At 40.9% G+C, this 24774-nt stretch overlaps 1 protein-coding gene across 3 annotated transcripts in view; it reads left to right on the top strand.

Moving 5' to 3' along the window:
• Odad2 (outer dynein arm docking complex subunit 2) overlaps positions 1-24774 on the top strand; it is a 151988-nt gene that overhangs the window by 28653 nt on the left and 98561 nt on the right. For all 3 annotated transcript variants that reach the window (XM_059263752.1, XM_059263753.1, XM_059263754.1), the window contains 2 exons: positions 68-163; positions 1351-1498. In XM_059263752.1, coding sequence (XP_059119735.1) covers positions 68-163; positions 1351-1498 — 244 coding nt within the window. The remainder of the gene's footprint in view (positions 1-67; positions 164-1350; positions 1499-24774) is intronic.

Genomic DNA, 24774 nt, shown 5'->3' with positions numbered 1-24774 from the left:
TCCATCTTTTATGTCCTATTCACCAGCACAACATACTAAAGCTCTATTTTGTTATTTATTTATTTAGCCACAAAAGCTCTGTAAAGGATAGCCAAGAGGAAAAACAAGGAAAAATTGAAAGGTCATCGATATCTATTTCCTCAGGCCGTGCACAGTTACTTCGGTATGTTTCGGTTGGTATGGCCATGTCCTTACAGCCACCCACACAGAATGGCCAATTGCCATGCTGGTTATAGACCTCCTCAGTACTGTACAAGGGCCCCAGTGTACTTAACATATTGATGGTTACTAATGATGTCAGTAAAAGTGAGGGTGCTGGATTGCTTTAAATATATTCCAGGATATACTTCTATTGTAGTTGTGTAGATCACAGAGGGTGCTCACTACTTACTGACTCTAAAATAAGAGATACATTCAAGGCCAGCTATGAACATTGGATGAATTTTCAGTTTAACAAAGACACAGAATAATGATAAGGGTGGGCCATTTGTGTTGGGGGTTTCAAAGGGGTGGCAGGAAGAAGGGGAGAGCGTCTCATAGAAACATTAGCACACTTGGGCTAAAACAGTCCTTAAGACCCTGCACTGTGTTGATGCCAGCTTTACTTTTTGGTTCACTATAATAAATTTATTCAGTGTGCTGAAGAACTTTTAAGGCTCTTTATTTTGAAATAATTATAGACTCGTAGAAAAGTGTAAAGGTAGTCTACGGAGTATCCTCAGCCCAGCTTCCTCTAGTGATAACATATTACAGTCACAACACCAGGACATGAACATTGCTTCAGTGTGTATTTCATCTACTCATGCATGATGGGGTAAATTTACCCCATCCTGTAATGAACACAGCAGTCAGAACACAGAACTTCACCAGCATGTGGGGTGCCCTAGTGTTACCCCATTACAGTCACATATTTGCTCTCATTTCTAATTCCAGCCAACTGTTCATCTGTTTTCCAGGGTACTATGCAGTATTTAAGGCCCCAGTGCCATTTCAAAGATTGTTTTCTGTTCATCTTTACTGTTTCCACCCTTTCCCTTCTTTTCTGTGGATTATTTAAGCATTTTGACTTGTCTGTAGTCTTTTTGGATGCATCTCTTTCTATAGCTCTGCATTACCTTTACTCTAAGTGGTGTGTGTGTGTGTGTGTGTGTGTGTGTGTGTGTGTGTGTGTGTGTGTAAGCTGAATACGTTTGCCAGTGTTGGCTTTCAGCAGATGTGTAGAAACCATGCCTTCCTTCTGAGGCTCACGGGCTGTAGATGTCATCTGCTGCTCGTATGCCAGTTGCTATAACAATAGTTACAGCCCTGCTCATGCTGTAGCTCACACTGCGGACTTGTTGCTGTTCTTAGTAAGAGTGGCGAGAAGGTCGAAGAGACTGCCAGCGAGAGCTCCTCAGAGAGTGAGGAGGATGAGGAGCCTCCGGATCACCGCCAAGAAGCCAATGCTGACCTGCCGTCAGAGTATTGGCAGATTCAGAAGCTGGTGAAATATTTAAAGGTAAGAAAAACTTTCCATGCTGTGTTCACAGTATTCAGTGGAAATCCGTTTCTAAACATATGTGTTCTCCTTCTGAGTGTCTGACGTGTCTTAATTAAGAGTGTGGGCACTGTGGTTGTCCTTTGAACATACACAGGAGAAGGTCTTATCATGCTGAGGAGTCAAGCTTAGACCTCAGGAAACTTGACCTGACTGGTACCAGTTCTCTCTCCTGGTGAGTGTTGGAGGTGGGTAGGGATGGGCATGGTCAACAGCAGGAACTGACTTCATCTGTGCTTTATGATTTTCATTTGGTGTGGTAGAAAGAGCATGGCGCTCTGAAGCTTGTTCGAACTTCTAACCTGTATTACTGGCTAGCAGGTGACTGTGGAAGAGTTGTGGTGTCAGCCTTAAAAAGCCTCAACTTGTGCAATGAAGTGAATGATACCTTACCCTAGGACTTTTTAAGACTGAGAACCAGAGCTGAAATCTATGTCGTAGCATGTCATACGTTGTAGGTGCTTATGATATGCATTGGCACTTTTACATCTCTCTCCAGTCAGATGACATGAAGATACCTTCCATGATCACCAGCTCATAAGAGGTATATAAATATTTGAATGGAGGACAGGGCAAGAAAAATGGTTTGCCACAGCCCAGATTAACATTCATTCCTGGTGTGCTAAAGCCTTCTTTAAGGCTGAAGTACAAAAATATGGGTAAAAAAAAAATGGGACAGAACATTTTGACTACCTCATGCTTTCTTCTTTCATATCTTTGGCCAGATTGGCCAAGGGTATTGCGTATTTACAGATGTTTATGTGACGCCTAACCAATGCCATTTTCCATGCTTTGACATAACCTTAAGGCAGCATGGAAATCAACCTTTGTGCATTCTTTTGAGGCTGTGACAAAGACTCTCTGAATGGATGATCTTGTGAAATGGTGTGAAAGAGCCAAGGAAAATTCTGCAAGAAAAATGAACTCCCTTCTACTTCAGCGAAAGCTGACAGAATATCTTAGAAAAAAAATGTTTTCCTGAATTCCAAATGTCCAGAAAAATTAATGAAGGCATTGTGGAATGAATTTTAGTTCTCCTTGGGGGAATTCTGGTCCTCAGTCTCCTCTGATGTGAATCACGGTGATGTTACTGGTTAGAAAGAATTCATTGAACAGGCACCAAGAGAATGCCTTAATAGTCATCTCTAGGCACCAGGGGAGGTCCACATCAGAACAGTAGCAACCACAGTTTACTTAGCCTTGTTTGTGTCTGTTTTTGTTCTCTGAGTGTGTATCTGCTGCTAACCTGACTCATTCTTTCAAAAACGAGTACTGATGGGCTGGAGAGATGGCTCAGCCAGTAAAGTGCTTGTTGTGCCAGCCTGAGGCCAGTGTTTGGAGCCTCGGAACCTATGAAAGGCCAGACCTGGTTGCGCAGATTGGTAATCTGGGGCAGTGGTGGAGACCAGCAGATCTCAGGCACTTGTTAACCAATCAATGAGCTCTAGATTCAGAGCTGAGCCTGTCTCAAAAGGTGGAGGCCAAGGGGGGGGAAACAATAAATAGTCCCACCCAGCAGTGAAGCTTATGACTGTAAAAAATGACTGGCCTGGCAAAGTGACCCCAGTGGAGCAATAATGGCATATTTTACTTGAAGCTAACAAATAGCAGTATAATTGTACTTAAGACCTGGTGAACAGGGAAGGATTCACGTCTGGGACTATAAACCCAATCAGCTACCAATGGCCAGACCAGTCATAGACCCTAGAGGAGAACCTACTGCTGACATTTTCCGTCATCAATATATTTTCTAACTGCATTCTAAATACTGATTCTTATACCCACAGATAAGTGTAGTTCTTGCTTCTCATCAAAGAAGCTTCTTTTTTGCAGCGAAGACCCTCAGTTGGTCATAACACAGAAAATAAGTGACCATTGGGTGCCCATTCCCTCTTGGTACATCTATAATGCAACCCCTATACCTAAGGCTTAGGGAAAATTGTAGAAGACAGAAAGATTGTAAGAGACAGACAACCAGGACAGCTGCAGTGAGATAATGTGTTATAGATATGAAAGGGACTTTGCATCCATGAAATCTGAACAATATGGTTGCCTAAACAAGACCTACATAGTGACAACACCAACTGACATGCCAGCATGGATGAGAAATATTACACAGGGCCCCACCCCTAGATGAAGAGCTGCAGACAACCAATGGTTGATGAGAGAGGAAGAACCAGCTCTCCTCAGGGATGTGCATCCTCATAATTTATTCAGCTCCAATGAGGTCAGCTAAACACATGTATATATGAGCAATACTAAATAAACTCAGTTGGTTATATATATACATATGTAACAATAATTAAAGAGGTCATGCATTTGAGAGGAAGGTGGACATGGGAGATATTGGAAGTGGGAGGAGGAGGGGTAGAAATAATGTAAATACAGTACTCATATATGAAATTCTCAAAAAATTAAAAACTAAGTGAAAAGTGATATTGGTTGATTAGATGTCAACTTTTAGCCTCCACACAGATATACAAATGCCGCACACACAAACAATACACTACATATGAAAATAGCAGTAATTTTGCATACCCAGTGTGTTTCATATAAATCCTGTTAGTGGAAATTCAAGAAATAAGAAATTTTAATGTCAGAATAAGTCCTTGCATTTGAAATTTGGATCTGTGTTTCCAGTTTTAACCTGTGATTCTATGTAACATTATCAGACTTCCTAGGAGACAGGAAGGTTGCATTATTTGGACACCTCAAGTAACATTCATCATCATTTATCATTGCCTACTTACAGTATTATGTATTGCATATTATAATTTATTCTTTGTAATTTAACAAGATAAATGCAAAGAGGTTAAGTATATAAAACACATTCTGTCCTGAAATGAGTAAACTAAACCCTAAATTAGCAAAATTAATCTAAAAATATAATTACTTGAATCAAATTTTGATGGCTAAATCAAAATTAAGGCAAGCAGAAAAAATATTTTACCATTTTACCTGACTATATTCAAAGCTATTCTAGTCAAAATATCGTGATACTACTAGAAGAACAGACACAGTGACCAAAAGAACAGACTAGAGCCAGGTAAAGACTCACAATGGAGAATGACTCTAGGCACTTGTATTGGGGAAACTGAAGATATACACACAAAAGAATGAAATTGGAGAGACTGGGGATATATCTCAGTGGAGAAAGAGCTTGCTGAACAGGTGTGAGTACTGGAGCCTAGATTTCTGGTGTCTATGTGAGTTCCTGTGTAGAAAATCTGCCTCTAACCCCAGAGCTTGGGAGGCAAAGACAGAAAATCCCTGAAACAAGTTGAGTAGTCAGACTAGCTGTGAGGTTGAAGAAGATACCTTACATCATCCTGCTCCAGGAACCCAGTCATTATTGCCTTCTGCAGCAATCAGGGGATCCCAGCATGCCCTGCTTACACTTACCCTATCCAAACTAGAACTGCTTACGTCAGTCCTATGGGGAAAAATGAACATCTCAACCCTACTAAGACTTAGTCCTTTCCTGAACATTGTAAATGCATCCACTGAAGGAACAAAGGTGACTTGAATAAGCAAGAAAGAATAAATAAGTGAATTCAACCAATAAAATACTCAAGATGTGCAAGTCAGCATACCAACAAAAACATGAAAAACCAAGACAATGAATCTCCTCCAAAAATACTAATTTTATAATAATGACAACTAATGAAAATGACTTGGAAGAATGTCCAGAAAAAGAATTCAAAAGAATGTTTATAAGCATGTTCACACAACTCAAAAAAAGACATGCATATGCTAGTAGAGAGCATAAAACATGAGATGAAAGAGATAAATCAGTCTAAGATATGAAAACAGAACTATTAGAGTTGAAGGAGAAATACAAACTTTTCATGATAAAAGTGATTAAAGGAATTTTTGACCACTAAGTCAACTCTACAGAGGATACTGGAAGAAATAATTTGGTCTGAAGACTAGAATAAATGCATTCACAAGATTACAGGAAAAAAACATACCAGGGCAGTTAATTAAAAGAGGTCTAAGAAAACTCCACAGACCCAACAAAATGACAGAAATTAGCATACATCTTTCAGTAATAATTCTTAATATTAATGTTAATGGCATCAATTCTTTATTAAAGAGACATAGATTATCAGATTAGATTAGAAAATAGGATCCATCTTTTTGTTACATCCAAGAAACACATAATCAAAAATAGACACCACCTTAAAAGAATGGGAAAAAAGGTATTCCATACAAACAGAACTAAGAAATAAGCAGGTACACCAAATCTAATTACCTGACAAAATAGACTTCAAACCAAAACTATCCGAAGAGATAAGGAAAGCCACTTCATACTCATCAAATGAACAATCCACCAAGAGGACATTGTAATTCTAAGCATATATGAAACAAACCCTGGTTCATACAATCTAATAAAAAACATAAGACATCCTACTAGATCTAAAACCATAGATTAACTCCAACACAGTGGTCATTCGTGACTTCAGTACCCCACACTCATCCATAGATAGTTCATCTGGATAAAAACTAAACAGAGAAACAGTCTAATTAAATAGTGTCATACACCAAATGGACTTGTCATCTACAGAACATTGTAGCAAAACACTAAAGCATATACAATTTTCTCTGCAACTCATGGGACTTTCTCCAAAATTAACCATATATTAGGACACAAAACAAGTATCAACAAATATAGCAGATTGAAATAACATCCTTCACTCAACCACAATGGATCAAAGCTAGATATTAACAGCAAAAGAAACTACAGGAAGTAAATAATCTCATGTAGACTAAACAGCACATTACTAAGTGATAGCAAGGTCAAGAAAGGTATCAATCAGGACCTATCCCTGGTGCATGAACTGGCTTTTTGGAGCCCATTACCTATGGTGGGATACCTTGCACAGCCTTGATTCAGGGAGGAGGGGCTTGGACTGGCCTCAATGGAATGTACCAGGCTTTGCTGACTCCCCATGAGAGGCTCAGAGAATCTTAAGTACATACTTTAAAATTTTATATGCATCTAAACTAGACAATCAAATGGATTTCTTGATTCTAAAATTAAACTAAGATGAAGCTTGTAATGCTTGGGGGTATATGAGACCACATTGGCCATAGCTGATGAACATGGATACAAAAATTCTCAATAGAATAGTTACAATCAATTCAAGTGTACATCAAAAAGATCACCCTCCATGATCAAGTTGGCTTCATTCCAGAGGTACAGGTATGGTTTGACATACATAAATCAATATATGTAATCCACAACACAAATAGACCCAAAGACTAAAACCAACACCCTTTCATGATAAAATTTCTTGATAATCTAGGGATAGAAGGAATATATATCAGCATACTGAAGACAATCTATAGCAAAGCCATAACCAACATCATCCTAAGCAGAGAAGACTTAAAGCATTATCACTAAAATCAGGAACAAAGCAAGAGTGTCCACTCTCTATAATGTTCAATATAGTGTTTGAAGTCTTAGCCAGAGCTGTAAAACAAGTGAAGGAGACAAAGAAAACACAAATGGGAAAGAATGAAGTTGAAGTATTCCTATTTCCAGATGATTTGATTCCATATATAAAAGACCCTAAACACTCCACCCAAAACTCCTGTAGCAGATAAACATTCAGCAAAGTAGCAGGATACAAAATTAACACAAAAATCAGTAATTTTTATATCTACCAATGACATACTGAGCAAGAAATCAGGAAACCATACAATTCGCAATATCCTCAAAAACATCTTGAGACACATCTAACCAAAGAAGTAAATGACTTGTACAATCAAAACTTTAAGATACCAAAGAAAGAAATTGAAAAAGATACTGTAGGATGGAAAGTCCTGCATTCTCATGGATTGATAGGACTAATATTGTGGAAATGACATTCTTCCAAAAGCAATATAGAGATTCACTGAAATCCCCGTTAAAATTCCAACCCAGCTCTACAAAGAAAATGAAATATATCAAAATTCATATGAAAACACAAAAGACACAGGATATAGCCCTAGCAACTCTAAACAATGGAAGACCACTGAAGGTGCCACTATCCCTGATTTTAAGTTATAACTCAGAGCTATAGTAATAAAAACAGCATGGTGCCAGCATGAAAACAGACACATTGGCCAAATGGAATAGAAACAAGGATCCAGATATAATCCAATGGTCATGTGGTCACCTGATTGTTTACAAAAAGGCAAAAAACAAAACAAAACCATATTGCAGAAAAGATAACATCTTAAACAAATGGTGTTAGTAAACCTGGGTAGCTAAATATAGAATGAACTAGATTCCTTATCTCACACCCTGCACAAAACTCAACTCCAAATGGATCAAGGAACTTATCATAGGACCTGATAACTAAAATCTGAGAAAAAATAAGGAATAAACTTTAACCCAAAGGCATGGGAAAAGAGTTTCTAAATAGGACCCCAGTAGCACAGGAATTAAGATCAATTGAAAAATGGGACTTCATGAAACTGGAAAACTTCTGTACAGCAAAGGAAACTATCATTCGAGTGAAGAGCCAACCTACAGAATGGGAAAAAAAATCTTTACCAGCTATACATCTGATGGAGGGTGAACACTGCAGTCCACAAACCTAAAGTGGCCATCTTGAGTATAATAGGCCATCCAGGTTCAGGCATGGCCCTTAAGAAGAGTAGGAGAGTCTTGATGTTTTCTCAGAGCCCATTGTCTTTTCTTTCATGAGTAAAGGAAGAGTCAAAGGGGGCTGAAAGATGAGAACAGCCAAGGGGCAGGGCAACGGGGTAGGCAGAAGCATGGTTCTTGATGTAGGAAAGATGTCAGTGGGGACCCTACTTACCAGCTCAGCAGCTTCAGGTGACACAACTTTTCTCAACTTCAGTTTCCTCATTGGTAAAGAAGGGGAAAGTGTTCGAATGTCAGGATCATGATGAATATTAAATGCAGCATAATACATCTGAAGTGCTTAGCCCAGAGTCCCCACTCACTGCTGGCAGTGATAGTTATTTCTACAGTGCATGATTATGACCATAGAAGTTGCATAATGTGTAGTCTTGCTCACTTGCCGAGGAGACCCTCAAGTTTTGCTTTAAAATTTCTAGCAGATCAATTAAAAGAGGAAAATACAGTGAGTTAATCTATTGAAGGATAGACTTACCATCGTTAAATAAAAAGAAGCCAGTTGCCAATGATACTGGTGTTAAGACATGGAAGAATTTTGGCCCTTAGGGTCAAATGGGAAGGCACTGGGCAAGGGAGCGGAGGGCATCCTGCTGGGACCATGGCAAAGAGTCTCCTAATAGCCTGGTTATAGAAGGCTACCTTGAGTGATTCAGCTACTTAGGATAAATCCACATAGTTTGGGGGCCAAATGGGGATGTGCTGTTTCTGTCCCAGAACAGCTAAGGAAAACATTTATTGATGAAGTGCTACTTAGACTCACACAAGTTATTCATCAGGAAATCATGTGCAAATGTGATACTTTTGGCCAGACACTAAATTGCTTGGAATTCTTATAGCTCCCACAGGTAAATACTCTTAACACAGCCAATAAGGGGAAAAGTAGATCTACAAATGATTTCAAGGTTTTTGACACAGGTAACCATTTTATACAGAGACACAAAAGGATATTAAAAAACCTCTGAAATGCAAAATTGGATGTCTCTAGGTAGTCTCAAAATAAATATACCTGACATTTTAATTTATGAAATTATGGCTCCAATGTAGACTTAAACTAGCAGAGAAATGGTAATGTTGATCTGACTTTCTTCCTACCATTTTCCAAGGATAGAATGTCTGTGCTGTTGGAAAAAATTGATGAGCTCATTAATATTGAAACAGGTCAATGGACTGTAGCTTATTATTTATTCAGCACTGTGAGCTCAGATCCTGGCAAATAAGAAAAGGGAGTTGATATTGAAATAGTCGGCTTTAACTTACATACATTTCAATTTGTAAAAGTTCACACACACACACACACACACACACATTTCTTCTGGGATTTTAGAACACAATTTTTTAAAATTAAAGATTACACTACATTTTTTTCACTCATCAACCTTCCAACTTCTTCTGTCCTCCTAGCTGATGAGTCTGCCTACATTCTCCCACCTAAGTACTGACCAAGTGGACCTGCTTAGCTCCCGAGATCTTGCATGTTCAGGATGGTGTAGCTAGAGTTTTCCTACCTGGCCCACAGTCAGGACAAATCTCTGTCACCCGCCAGTCCCACAGCCGCTCAGACCCAACCAAGTAAACACAGAGACTTATATTGCTTACAAACTGTATGGCCGTGGCAGGCTTCTTGCTAACTGTTCTTATATCTTAAATTAATCCATTTCTATAAATCTATACCTTGCCACGTGGCTCGTGGCTTACCGGCATCTTCACATGCTGCTAGTCATGGCGGCGGCGGCTGGCAGTGTCTCTTTCCGCCTTCCTGTTCTCTCAATTCTCCTCTCTGTTAGTCCTGCCTATACTTCCTGCCTGGCCACTGGCCAATCAGTGTTTTATTTATTGACCAATCAGAGCAACAGATTTGACATACAGACCATCCCACAGCAGGATGGTATGGCTGTAGACCACAATTTAATTCTAAATGAAGTGCCACACTGCTTTTCAGCCCCCCTCCTGATAAGTACCTACATTCTGTATTTTGCTGCCATGATGGATCAGGTTGTCCAACTTCTTAGCTGCTTCTTCAGTAGAGCGGTGCTACTCAATTCATTTCTCTTTCTGCAGGCTGTCTTGCCAAGGATCATGAGCTTGACCCTCGAACTTCTGCCTAACGGGTGCAAAGGGGGTTGAGGTTCCTGGGCACAATGCTCCTCTGTCTTTACTCTCTGCCCCTTGACAGCAGTTCATCTTGCCTCTGAGTCAGAGTCCCTTCAGTGGACAGCTCTGCCGACTCCCCAACCCTCTTCAGCTTCCTTTTCTCCTTAGAGATACACATTTGCACTTGCTGTCTTGATATAGATACCCCTTCCTCCACTGGCCAGGAGTGGCTTTAAAATCTTGCAAGAAAAAGATTTTGCTTTTGATAATTTCCAATAATTAGAGGCAATGGTTTCCTAATGTCTGTGCACTACAGTTCTTCTGAGTCCCTAACACCATAGCGATATCTCATTCACTTCTAAACCTGGTATATGGAAAAACTGAAATAAGAGAAGCAATTGTTTGGGAAAGGGGGTTTATCATTTGCAAGGGCTGTTACAAATTGATACAGATGGGTAGTCTCTGGTAAAGGCAGGTGGGGCATAGGGAGGTAGAAATACATAGGTTTGACTTTCGAACACGTTAATGTACATGGCCTTAAACTGAAGTATGACTGACTTCACCCAAGTATAAAATACTGTGAGAATCCATTTCTATGTGGATTCTGTCCAGAATTCAGCACTACATTGAAGAGAAAACCAAGGTGGTCAGGGTGATGTTAAGGGCATGGCTGTCCCTTTGGTAGTTTGCAGGGGTTTCTGGGGCATCTGGGATCATGTTTCTCTCACCTGTTGGCATTTCCTAGGACTGTTGCCTGGGGAGGATGTGTCTGTGTCACCTTGGACTCAGCTTTAGGTTCAGTAAGGTGACATTAAGAAGCAATGTTGGAGACATTGAAGTGCTGTGCTCAGTGGGTCTGACCCTCACATGATTACGTAATAATAGAGGAATGGAGGGTGGGTTCCCAGGGCCATGTATCCAGATGCTCCCTTCCCTGAAGAGTTCTGCTAGGAGAGTGGGCAGGGGGAGACAAAAGCGCTAGTCTAGAAAGATGTGTCCAATAGCAAGGGGAGGACAATGGAGCCGAGTGGAAAGGAGCAGACCAGTAACAAGGGATTGCATTGGAGGAGAGAGAATTTTCAGCATCATACAGGAGGGCCACTCCCCGTAGTCAGATTCGTCGAACACCCATATCTATTTCATTTCACATGATCCATGGACCGTGGCAGTCACTCTTCTGTTCAGTTCCATAGCCACACGTTTAGAATTTAAGACCATGAAAAACAAAGGTGCCTGGAAGTCCCCTAGGTTACCTGGGGCGTCGGGGGAGAACTGACTTCAGAGGGACATCTGTAAGACAGTCATATCACAAAGACCACTAGGCTATAGTTTCAAGAGAGGCACCCAGGACTCACTGAAGGGGCGTTCTTGGTAATAGATGTGCTTCCAGTTTGAAATCTTTGTTGAAGATGCTTTTCTGGGGCTCTGTTACACACACACACACACACACACACACACACACACACACACACACACTGCCCTTAACTGGCTAACAGGTTCTGAGTGGTAATTGGGAGTTAAATATTTTTTTTTCATTGTAGGAATTTGATGTACTTTGCAATCAATTACACTTAATTAAATTCCATTCCCATTACTTGTGTCTTAGGTTTGGAGTGGCAGGAGGTTTGACCCTTGTTTCATTGGTGGAAAAGCTGAGAAATCCTTTGCTGCAGGCCACACAGAAGGCGGCTGCGGGCTGGGACCGCATCCAGCTTCTATCTTTACTGCCTGTTGCCTGGTGATTCTGTCCCACTGTCAAGAAACTCAGGACCCAGGAGGCTTGTAGACATGGCTTCACCATCTTCCCTCTCATTTGCATGGCTTTGTGTGAGTGAGAGGCTGAATAGGAGCCTTGGTAATGGGACTTGGTATCCATTTTTGGAAGGCAGCATTGGCGTATTCTCTGAGTTGGTTTTAAAGAGGGCGAGAACAGTGACAGCAAAGTTGTTCTTAAAAAGGGGCCATTTGAAAATGGAAAGCACTGGTTACTGTTCATGTACCCAGTAAACTATAGCTGTTAGAAAAGTGTCGTTGTCCAGAGTAATGTTTTTAAGATTGTGCATGTTATCTCACTCATGTGGGTTACCCTAAAAAAAAAAATCAGTACTCAGACATAACCTAAGTAGAAAGCTTTAAAGATTATGTATTAGAGGCTCTGGGAAGATGGCTGGGCCCATAGTGTTTACAAGCATGAGGACCTGAGTTTGGATCTCTACCTGGGTATAGTGCCACAAGACTGTAAGCTCAGTCATGGAGGATGATCAGACAGATAACTCCTGGAGGCTCACTGACAGTCATTCTAGCCAAAAGAAGGAGGTTTGTGTTCAGTGAGAGACTCTGATTCAAAAACTATAGTGAGAGTAGTTAAGACATTCTGATGTCAACCTGACACGCACCTATGTCCTCCTCCCCTGGTATTATCTACTAGAAATAATGCTTAAATCCCATTATCTATAAAGTTTCTACATAGTAGTTCATATTTATGTTTTCATAAATATTGTCATGTTTGAAGGAACACATTTTAAGCTTTGGTGCTACGTAAAATGTGTATTTTCTATAAGCTCATATTGTCCAAAAACGAATTTGTTCCATTGCAATTTTTTACTTGATTAATGTGTGTGTGTGTGTGTGTGTGTGTGTGTGTGTGTGTGTGTGTGTGTAAATATGCATCATGCAAACAATACAATGTAAGTATAGAGGTCAAAGGACAACTTGCTGGAGTCAAATCTATCTTTCTACCATGTGGGTCCTGAAGATCAAAATGATGTCATCATCATGCCTCCGAGTTTTTTGGTATTTTTTGTTTTGGTTTGGTTTTTGGTTTTTAATCACGAAAGAGGTGATGAAGGAAGGAAACACAACCTCCCCAATGGTGACTCTGCACTCCACATATGAACAACTTTTTAGTTTTTAACTTTTTTCCCCTCTGCCCTCCTGTCTGTCATAAATGTGGTGGGGGGAGCAGAGTAATGAGGTGAGCTTGGTAATGCGTGCTACTGACTCATAACCACTGGACCCACCCGCAGTCACCATCATATCACCGCATCAACCCAACTACTAAAGAGTGGCAATGCTAAAAATCTCGGGCCAGGCACAGTGGCACTTGCTTATAGTTTCAGTGGCTCACTCCATCCCAGGGATTGGAGGCCAGTGAGGACAACATGGCAAGACCCCCATCTCAAAAACAATGCTCAAAACAAAATATCAACTCTTTCTTTCTCTCTCTCCCTCTCTCTGTCTCTCTCTTTCTCACTCTCTTATACATTCTTTCATTCTCTTACCCGCCACACTCACACACACAGACACACACTCTCTCACACACACAGATGTACACTCTTGCACACAGACACACACAGTATAATCCCTACAAGTGTTAGTACATGTACTCAGAATGTTCAAGGCTGTGGATTCCACCTTTAGCACCCTCTCACCCCAAGTGGGAAAAGAAACCCTGGGGGGAGTCCTGAGCTTGACTCATTCATTCATTTATTCATTCATTTGTTCATTGTGCGTCTGTTCATGAGCAGGTAGTGTGAGCTAGCCATTTAGTTATCCATAAGATTTTTGTATTGTAAAATTTTGATATCTAAGGCAATTACATGTAATAACCTGAACACGCAATAGATTTTTGAGGAAATCCATTCCCTGGTGTATCTGTTGCAGCACATTTGTTCCTGAAAGTGTGCTTTTCTCCAAACATCTGTTTGATTGGAGAAAATTTGCTCTGGCTGGTTCCCAGTTTGTATAATGTGAAGGACTGCTTTGCCTTTTGTTTTTAAAAATAGGACTTCATGTTACAGACACTTCTGTCGTGAAAAACTGAACAGGAGTGAGCAGTGCCCGTTTTGGCCAGCTCCTGCACTTTACATCTGCATACAGACAGGTCTGCCGTAACCGTTAGTGGACACTGTGTTTGGAGGAAAATAGGAGTCTCATGTCCCTCCTTGGTCCACCAGCCTTTGAGATTTGCGCTAGCAAGGCTGTGGCTCCTTTCCCAGCCTCGCTCTCTGGGTGGGTGTGGCTGTCTGCTGTGGCCTGCCAATATTTCCCCAATGCACAGAACAGCAGCATATGTAAGTTATATAGTCCCTCTTCGGTTTAAGCTCTTAAAAAGTTATAGAAATGGTATACTAGTGCATGTTCGCTAGGAAAATTCAAGCTGGGTGACTGAAGATTTTTTTTACAGATATTACATAATTTGTACAAATAAAGCCATGCTTTTTTGTTTTCTTTTTGAGACAAGGTCTTACTCACTAGACCAAATGACCTGAAACTCAATATTTAATGTGGGCTGTCTGTGAACTAATAGCAATGCTCCTGCCTCAGTCTCCTGAGTGCTGACATAGGCGCAAACCACCATGTCCAGCTTACATTCTTCTTTTTATACTTAATATTGTGATTTGGTTTGGTCCTTTTAATTGCCACATAATGTTTCATTATAGGTAAATGTTAATTTGTTTAGCAGTTCCCTTAGTGGTAACAACTAATTTTTACTCTAGTCATACTGCAAATATCTGGATGCATCTCTTAGATACATGATCTACTTCTGTGGGACAAATTCTTTAAAAGGTAATATGAGAATGAGCAGGGAATACAAATTCTTGATAGCCCTAATGTAGAGTTGTTTAATGTGTGTAAATTTTCACTTACTTAAGATGTGAATAAGTTTTAGTCAGGTATAATGATGTATACCTATAATCCCAACACTCAGGAGGCTGAGGCAGGAGATTGAGTTCAAGGCCAGCCTGAGTTATGTAGGAAGTTCAAGGGGCCAACCCAGACTATAAACACAGACCCCATGTGGTGGTTAACCTCCATGGTCAACTTAATGAGATTTGGAATCACCAGGGTGACTGGCCTCTGGGCATGCCAGTGGAGATTTATTTTGATTAGGTAATGTGAAGCCGGGAAGACTTGGTGTTGGTGTCTCTATGCTCTGGACTGTGACGCGGGATGAAATAAAAGGAGATCGTGAGCAGAGTACACTCATTCTTTTCTCTCAGTCTCCCAGTTGTGGGTGTGATGTGACCAGCTGCTTCAAGCTGCCACCCTGATAGGCTGTACCCTGTGGACAATGGTGAATATAAGCCTTTTATCCCTTAAATTGCTTTTGTCAGGGTAGTTTCTAACAGGAGGAGAAAAGAAACTGAGATACTCTGTCTTAAAAAGAAGTAATAGGAATCTGCACAGTGTACTTGTACTTAAAAATTCAAGAGGCTTGGGCTAGGGAAATCAGTCAGTGGATGAAGCACTTGTTTCATAAGTATGAGGACCCAAAATTGGACCCATCCTGGCACCCACATAAATCATGTATATATATATATATATATATATATATATATATATATATATATATATATATATTACACAATATGTACAAATGTTTGTATATCAACTTATCCCAACAAAGTTTTATTTTTGTGAGTGTATGTGCTGTATGGATGTGTTCATATTGGTGTGAAGCTCACTGATTTCAGTACACTTACTAGTCAGTGAGCTCCAAGGTTCCAATGGTCTCCCCCTGGCCCCAGTGCTGGGGTTACAGGCTCCGCACATGTTTTTCCTGCGGGTTCTGGGCTTCTAAATTCAGGTTCTTGGGCTTGTGCAAAAGGCACTTTGCTGACTGAACCACCTCCCCAGAGCCGATAAAGTTGTTTTCAAAAGGCAAGACTATGTGCACCCTGAAGTTTGAGAAGGCTTGTGTTTGTTTGTTTTTTTTTTTTTTCCTTTTAAAGGGAACCAATGACAGGATTAACCTTAGTTTACAGAAAAGTATTCCTCTCCTTGTAATAAGCACATGTCAGCATTCTGCAGCAACAAACTAATGTTCTCAGCTCTCGTCACAGAGTCAAATCATTCAGGGGTCTTAAAAGGAAACAGCAGGCCCTGAGGCTCTGGTGGCTGTTCCCGTGGATTTGGTGGAATTGGTCTGGGATGGGATCTAGATACTGACAGTCTTTAAAAATATTCCCGAGTCAATGAGGTCCTTCATCCAGGATTAAAATCTATTGCTATAAGTTCTCATTAATTTTCAGTATTTTTTTTGGGGGGGGGTTCGAGACAGGGTTTCTCTGTGTAGCTTTGTGTATTTTTTTTATTTCATCCAGTTCTGATGGGAGAACATTGCGTCTTCTTTGAGATTTCATATTACTGGCCAGTAAGAAGGCTGCCAATCAGCATTTTTAATATTAATGTATCATATCTTCACCCTTTGTTCTATATGGTGTTTTACTCTTGATGATGCAAATTAACCCTTGGACTACTCTTCAGGCTGCTGATGTTTTCTGTCAATGTTTCACATATCTTTTTATCTGCTGTTTGCTTCATTAATAAGCATCTAGCCTGTTCAGTGTGGCCCATGAGTTTTGTGTAGTAGAAGCTAGAAATGTTTTCCAAGGCTAGTCAAGGATGACAGGAATATTTTACTTCTGGTAGACAGGGGTGTGTGTGTGTGTGTGTGTTCAAATTTATTTTATTCTGTTTCTTTTTTCTCAGTCTTATTATTTCTTTGAGAATTTCATACGATGTTTTTTGATCATATTCACTCCTCCACCAACTCCTTCCAGATCCACCCCCTCTTCTTTACCCACACAACTTCATGTCCTTTTTCATTTTTTGGACCCATCAAGTACGGTTTGTGCTGCCCATACGCTCTTTCACTTGGAGCACGGTCAACCCACCAAGGGCTGCACTTGTAAAGAAAACAGAGTCTTTCTCCCAGCATCCATCAGTTGCCAACAGTGCCTTAGCTAGCCGTGGTGCTTTGTGCCGACCTCCCATCTCCAGGCTGGTAGTTAGTGTGATCTGAGCTTGCGTAGGTCTTGTGTATGTTGTCACAGCTGCTGCGAGCTCACAAGTGCAGTGCCCCTCTGTGCATAGAAAACACTGTTCCCTGTAGTCATCCGCTGCCTCTGTATAGAGCACTATCGTGAAGGCCTAGAGAATACCTCCAGTTGAACCACACAAGACAGTTTCTCAAGCCTAGAGAAACATATGCCCACCCAGATACAAGAAGCCTATAGGTTTTTTTTGTTTTTTGTTTTTGTTTTTTTGTTTTTTTTTTTAGATTTTAAAAATAGATTCAGATCTAATCTATTTGGATTTCACTGATGTGTATTAAAGACAAGAATCGAACTGCTTTTTGCTCTGTTAGTCGTCAACACAGACTCTAGGCTCATCTACTCTGCCCTCCAGTGGCCTTGTGCCACCACTGAAGACAGGTCACCCCTGAAGGAATCCATCTGCTTTACTTAGTTGGTGCCAGGCTGGTTCCATGTTGTATAGCTTTCATGTCTCTCCACATTTGCTTGTCTTAAATATTTAAAAACTAATTTTTGTGTGTTTCCATTTCTGATATTTTGGTTGTTGTTTTGCCATAGGATCACACTGTATAGGTCAAATTGACCTCAAACCTGAGACATGATTCTCCTGTCTCAGCTTTCAGCCTGGCCTCAAACTCCTGCTCTTCCTGTCTCAGCCTTCAGAGTTCAGGGATTATTGGTAGATGCCGCTATGCTGGGCTCCCGATCATCTTTGTAATGAGTTAAGACTCATGTTAAAAAGTAAAAAATAAGGCCGGGCGTGGTGGCTCACGCCTTTAATCCCAGCACTCGGGAGGCAGAGCCAGGCAGATCTTTGTGAGTTCGAGGCCAGCCTGGGCTACCAAGTGAGTTCCAGGAAAGGCGCAAAGCTACACAGAGAAACCCTGTCTCGAAAAACCAAAAAAAAAAAAAAAAAAAAAAAAAAAGTAAATAAGTTTGGGATTTTGATTGATTTACATGAATTTGTAAGTTACTGTTAAGTAATTACAAAACATTGAGTCCTCTCATGCAAGCTGGTGTGACCCTCCCATTGATTTAGTAACATTTGTACTTCAATAAATTCCCTAGCTTTCCCCTATATATAGCAAACATTTTTCATGAGATTTATTTATAGACTTTTTTTTTTTACTAATACCAGTATGGGGATTTTTTTTCATACTACCCATTTTTTTTTTTTATTTTTCTGGGGATATGGACGCAGAGACATTCATTTTAAATGTTATCCTTGTGTATAGCTACTCTACTGAACTATTTTATTAAATATTGTAATTATTAAACTCATTCTCTCATAACTTTTTAGGAAGGCAATTACATTTGCTACAAAATTTTCCACATTCAAGTCACTAAAATGCTCCAATAAACTGTCAATTTGCACAAATGTCCCACAGCTATTTTAAAGGAATGCACATGGAATCCTTGCATCGATGCTTACCCAATTTAAGTAAAAACTTTGTAAGCTTCTGCAGTGACAGCTTGACTCTAATTTTCATTAAACACACACACACACACACACACACACACACACACACGCATGCACACGCACACACACTTTTCTTTTGCCTTAAAAAAATAGTATTTTCTCTTTTTCCTTGGGCTTCAGTCGAGTCTTGGGTTTACGAGTGCTGGCTCATCAGTGTGAAATAGATTTGCAAATAAACAGAAGGCCAAGCAATGGAGTTTTACTGCTTTGGCTCACTTGATCCTTGCCAGTCTCTTGAATACCTTTTGCTATTTCTGATCCTGGGAGAGGCCTCCAAGCTCTGCCTGCTGGGCACTGTGCCCTCTGTCATCATTAACGAGCAGACACTGGAAGGGCTTCACTCTTCTTGATTTCTGAGTGGTGTGTTTGGAGGGAAAATGCTGAGAATATCCAAGGCCAGCTGAATGTGTGGTGACGGCCATGTGGCTTCTTTACCCGGCATCCCTCTGCTTCTTGATTGCAGGTGGTGGGGGATGGTAAAAGAGAGGTGTCTGGGGGTGGGAATCAGACCTCTGTCTTCCTCCCTGTCTCACTGGGTCAAGGGGTCCCTGACAATAAGCGCCGATGAGGATCTTATAGTATCCCTTCCTGAACAAGGAAAAATTCAGTGAACTTTCATTTCCAAAGTCCCCTTGGTGCAGGCTGAGTCATCTCAGCCTCCCACTCTAGGCTCCCTCTTTTCTCAGAAACTTTGCAATAAGCCAAATGTTTCTGCACGTCCACACTTGCCTCTTCCAGCTGGGAACTCCCATAGCTGGGGTGATCTTTTAGAAATGTCATTGGCTCATCCTAGCCAATCTTGTAATAAAGATTAAAATCCATCCAGCTATAGTGGCACACAGCATAGTCCCGTTATTAAGGAAGTAGATGTGTGAGGGTCAGAAGTTGAAAGCCAGCCAGGACTACAGAGGGAGACCCCATCTCAAATATTAAAGATTAAAATCTTCAGCTTGGCCCCTGGACAGGAGCTGTGGTTGCTCACTTGGGATTTGACTCACTGTGTCCCACACTATCACTCAGGATTAGTTAACACTGATTGTAAGAACCCTTGACTAGGCCATGCTCCGCACCACACGGGGCTTCTCTACATATACCATGTGCCCTCTGCTGCTACCGGGGGAATGTCCTCCTTTCCACACAGATTCTAATTTAGGCATCCGTCCTCCACGTGAGGGTGGCCTAGATGTATCTGTGTTGCCCATGCTTCTGCCTTATGGTACTTTTCAGCCAAAATTTCATTCCTTCTAACTGTATAGAAGAAATTCTTTGAGATTTGGAGACTTTGAGTTTGATTCATTTCAATGTGATTGTTTTTTTTTTAACTTGAAAACATTTAAACAAAGTTTATTTATTTATTATTTATTTCATGTGGGCTTTAAAAATGAAAACTCTTTCTCTTCCATTAACCCCCCTGCATTCCAGGAAGTCTGGGATCAAGTCTGATTATGTTCACACATATCTAATGCTTGTCATCAGACAAATAGTGAGCATGCTAACCAAAGAATACAAAATGATCTCAAGTGGCTTGAAGAATATTATTTATCTCAACATATTGAAAGCTTATTTCTTCCTCATAGACAGTGAGAGGGGGCACTGCACTGTATTGCAGATAGTATTACATTTCTGATTTCAAAGAGTTTATTATTTAGACAAATAGCTTTGTCTCATTCTGCCTTTCAAAGAGGAATGTTGAGCAGGGTGGTGGCTCAGTGAAAGTAAGCCCTTGCTGTGCATGTGTGAGGCCTGGAGACAGGCTCCAGAGCATCCATGTAAATGCCAGACAAGCTTGGGGACCTGTCTATATTCCCAGCATGTGGGAGGTGAGTCCCCGGAGCAAACTGGTGAGCCAGAGTATATGAACTGGCAAAGTCAAGTGTGAGACCTTGCTGCAAAATCAAGTGTGAGACCTTGGTGCAATATATGTAAGATGGAGAGAGACAGAAGAAGACACACAATGTCATCTTCTGGCCTCCACATGCATGCACACACATGAGGGCCTACACACAAGTGAACATCCATACACATGCAGAAAAAGCAATGTTGTATAAAGCATTAATTCACTCAAGCTTCTACTGTAGGCTAACAGTTCACTCACTGTAAGGGGATAAAAGCAATTATTTTTTCTTTCATGCATGTGAAAATGCAGAATGACTTGATTGGCAGTTTCCATGACCAGGGTGGAACATCTGTCTGTCCCACCAAAACATGGGTTGGAATTGTAGCTAGAGTCTATGTTTAGTATGAGAAAGGCCATATCAATCCTCACCAACACAAATAAAAAGCAATATAACATTCACAATAAAATTATATTAAAGAAAAGCAAAGAGGTTAAGGGGACATAGAGAGATAGGAGAGAGAGAGAAAAGAGGAGAGGGGCATTTTTTTTAGCTCTGTATGTTGCAGCCTGGTTGGGACAGTGGACAAATACTTCCTGGTTGAAGAAAGAAATATGAATTACAGAAGATGGAGGCTGGAGACGTGTGAGGAGGCGCAGGGCCGGAAGACAACCAGCAAAAGAATTGTATTCATTTCAGAAATGGAAAAGTTTATGGGATACTTTTCTGAAAACCCTTCAGAAGCTAGTAAAATATATTTTACTATGTTTTCTTCAGCTTTTAAAACTCCACAGATGCAAGTGTGTGATAAAACGTGAAAATAAGTATTGGCAACTAATGACGTTCTCGGCAGATGCAATTGTAAAGAGACAAAGGTGTGCAGCTTCTGCCCGGCTAGAGGTTTATGGAGTCTGGACAAAGCAGGATGAGCCTTCAGGATCCTTTACACGGCTGGTATTTAGAAGAATGGCAATAGCCAACATTTGTGGCTCTGTATGTTGGATGTTTTGGCTCCCGTCTTCTGGTATTCATTCTGAAAGATTTATAATCCTTTTGGGAGTGTGGTCAGTGACAAGAGTCGAAGGAAATCCTGAAATGTGGAAAAACTAACTTTTCCTAATATAAAACTGTTCTTAAAAAAAAAATCCCTCAAGCCTATGAATATGTTTCCAGATTTTCAGAAAAAGCTGATTTACAGAATTTTTTGTCTATAAGGCTCTAACTTCATACCAATAAATCTGAATCTTTCCTTTGATTCTGACTTTGATCTAGAGATAGATAATTCAGAAAAATATAAGATCACACCTTTTGGATGCCTGCTATCATAATGGGTTTTAAAACTACATGTGCTGCTGTTGGAGTGTGAGTGTGACATGAAACTCAAAAGTAGAAGCGAGGCTAGGAAGGGAGGTGGACAGAGCACCCAAAGACTGTGCTGAAGGCAAACCCAAAAGCTCCACCAAAGAAAAGAAAAACAGCAGTCCAGAAAAACCTGGATCATGTGCAGCCAAGAACGCCCCCCGCAGTGCATTCTGGATCCTGAAGACATCCTGGGATGGGAGGAGGCTCTGACAGTGGCTGGATACCCTGGCCCCTGTCACCTGCTCTTCTGAGGCCATGACCAAGTCTGAACCCTCTCCCTGAAGGGTTCCTTCCATCTACAGTTCTGAGCTTGAATTCCCAAACACTCAGTAGAAGAAACTTGTGCGGAGCCTTCAGACTGTTCTCAGATGTTCTGCTGCCTTTTTAGCCATGGAAACATTTACAGACTCGTTGGAGGAATTCCATCCTTACCTGTCTTCCCCTTTCTGTGTATTATTTTGCTTGCTTTACCCGATGATGGACTGGATGACATGCATTTTGTATAACTTTGTAGTTATTGATTGTTTTCCTGCCTTTCTTTTCTAGATAAAGAACAGAAAGTATTGTGTCCTCAAATAATGGAGTTTTTAACCCAATGATGAGGACTTACTATTTCACACCTTAAAGCCAGCTCTGGGTAAATGGTGCCTACAATTCTCTTGACAGTCAGGAGAAAGAGACTCGAAGCCATAAAACAATACAGTTTACATGTAGGTGGTGAACTGCCCTTGCCATTCTAAACCTCCTCTTTATACAAGGATAGTGTGGATTACCTCAAGGGAGGAAACATGGCCAGCGGCATTGACGTCACCACCTATTAACTTTAAAGAAGTGCAGGACATTTTCTTAGGACAAATAAGAAAGCAGAAATCTAAAGCTTCACCTCTTAGCCTTTTGATTTATACCTTTAAATAATCCCTTCTTAGTTTTTGGTATTAAAAGTAATAAACTATTACCTTCACATAAGAGGAACTGTGTACATGCCTGTGTGAGATATGAAGGAGGAAGCCTGATGTTTGCCATTTCTGTGTAGCCTTTAAGTATTATCCATTATACAAAACTGCATCTTTAATTGCCAGTTTTCACATTTATATGTTAAAATATGAATAGGTAGAAAACATAAATGTATCATAAATATGTATTTTAATGTAGATATGCAGTGTTCATATTCTCTATTTTCTACATTTGTCGGTCTGCTTTATGAAGCTTTGACACAATATCAGGACTTGTTTAAAAAAAGACATTTATCTCTCACCATTTTGGAGGCTAGGAATTCATCCAGTACCAGGTCCTGGCATCTGGTAATGGCCTGCTTGCTGTATCCAGGGGCAAAGGGCATCCCATGGAGAGAGAAGCTGTACCCATGCTGACTAACCCTCTCCACACTGGCATTGAGCCCTTCATGGAAACAAGGTCCCCCTTGCCACACTCATCTCCCAGGTGTTTTTGTTTTTAATTCTGAAGAAAGGCAGTTTGTCACTGCCCTCCACCTGTGACAAGTCTTGCCATTTGCTCTGCAAGGCCGTTGAGTCAGTCGCAGACACGAAGCTTCTTTTTCCTTTGGGCCACACATCCCCAGAGTCAAGTTCTGCTTCCCCACAGCCCTCCCTGCACCTAATCTAAGTCCGGCTGGTCTGCTGCTTTCCATGCGGTCTCCCCAGTGTTTCTGTTCTAGACTGTTCCATGTTCGTACATGAAGGAAAAATAATTTTTCTCCCTCTATGGTCACACCGAAAGTCAACATAGAAGACTTGTGTGACTTCAAAGAGTGTGAGGGTTTTCCCCACAGGTGAGCAAGCAACTCTTCAGCAATGGAGGCCTCTTCTGAAACTGTGGGTGGCTCCAATGGAGGCTGTCCAAAATGGCCCTCCTCATGCTGATGCCCATGACAAGGCCAGCTATGCCCCCTGCTTCTCACTGCTTATAAAGAGCATTCTCACAACACTCCCATCAAGTTTGATGAACTTTCTAGAACAGCTCCCAGGCCTCAGGAAAAGATGCTCACTGGCTGTTCTAGCTTGGCTTCTTTTGCTGTGATAAATACCATGACTAAAAGCATCTCAGAGAGGAAAAGGTTTATTACAGCCTAGCGTCCACCATGATGGCAAGTCAAGGCAGAAACTTAAGGCAGGAACCCAGAGGCAGGAACTGAAGCAGAGGCCATGGAAGAATACTATTTATTGGCTTAATCCTCATGGCTTGCTCAGCCTGCTTCCTTATACAACCCAGGATCACCTACCCAGGGGAGGAGACACCACAGGTAGTGGGCTGGGCCCTTCCATAGCAATCATCAGTCATCAGTCATCAATCATCAATCAAGAAAACATACCGCAGACTTGCCTACAGGCCAATCTGATGGAGTCATTTTTCTCAATTGAGTTTTCTGCTTCCCAGATGACCTTAGCTTGTATAAACTTGATAAAAAACTAATCAGCATTCTGGCTTATTACAAAGAATGTTACAACGCCCAGGAAGAGCTGTATTGGGCAAGGGCTTCTAGGCCCTTTCTGGGCAAACTCTACTCTCCCCAGGAACACCATGTTCTTTGGAGTTTTTATGGAGATTGATTGATGAAATTATTGGCCATTTGTGATCAACTTAACCTAAGGCCTTCCCAAAGCTAACTAGTAGAGCTGAAAATCCTAACCCTTAGGGTTCTTTACCCTCTTGAGGACAGTCAGAATCCTGACCACAGAGGACATCAGCCAGCATAATAGCATGTAAAAGACAGTTATCACTTTCAAGATTATAAAGATTTAAGAATTATATGTCAGAAAACTGGACAAAGACCAAAAGCATGCATTTCTCAATCTTAGTAGGAGAAATTTTCAGATGTAGATTGTGTTGCCCAGTGCACTAATCAAGAACTGGGGGGACCATTTACTACCTCAACATAAAACTTCCATCCGTCAGTCACTCTCTTAAGGTGTGCCCCTGGGCTCTCTTTAATGCCTTGATATCATCCAATGTTGTAGCTGTTTAAAGGAGTCCCA

This window comes from Peromyscus eremicus, chromosome 5, assembly GCF_949786415.1.
Source record: "Peromyscus eremicus chromosome 5, PerEre_H2_v1, whole genome shotgun sequence".
NCBI classification, from domain to species: Eukaryota; Metazoa; Chordata; class Mammalia; order Rodentia; family Cricetidae; genus Peromyscus; species Peromyscus eremicus.
The sequence above is the reverse complement of the archived record's forward strand: the minus strand, read 5'-3'. Positions and strand labels throughout refer to the sequence as shown.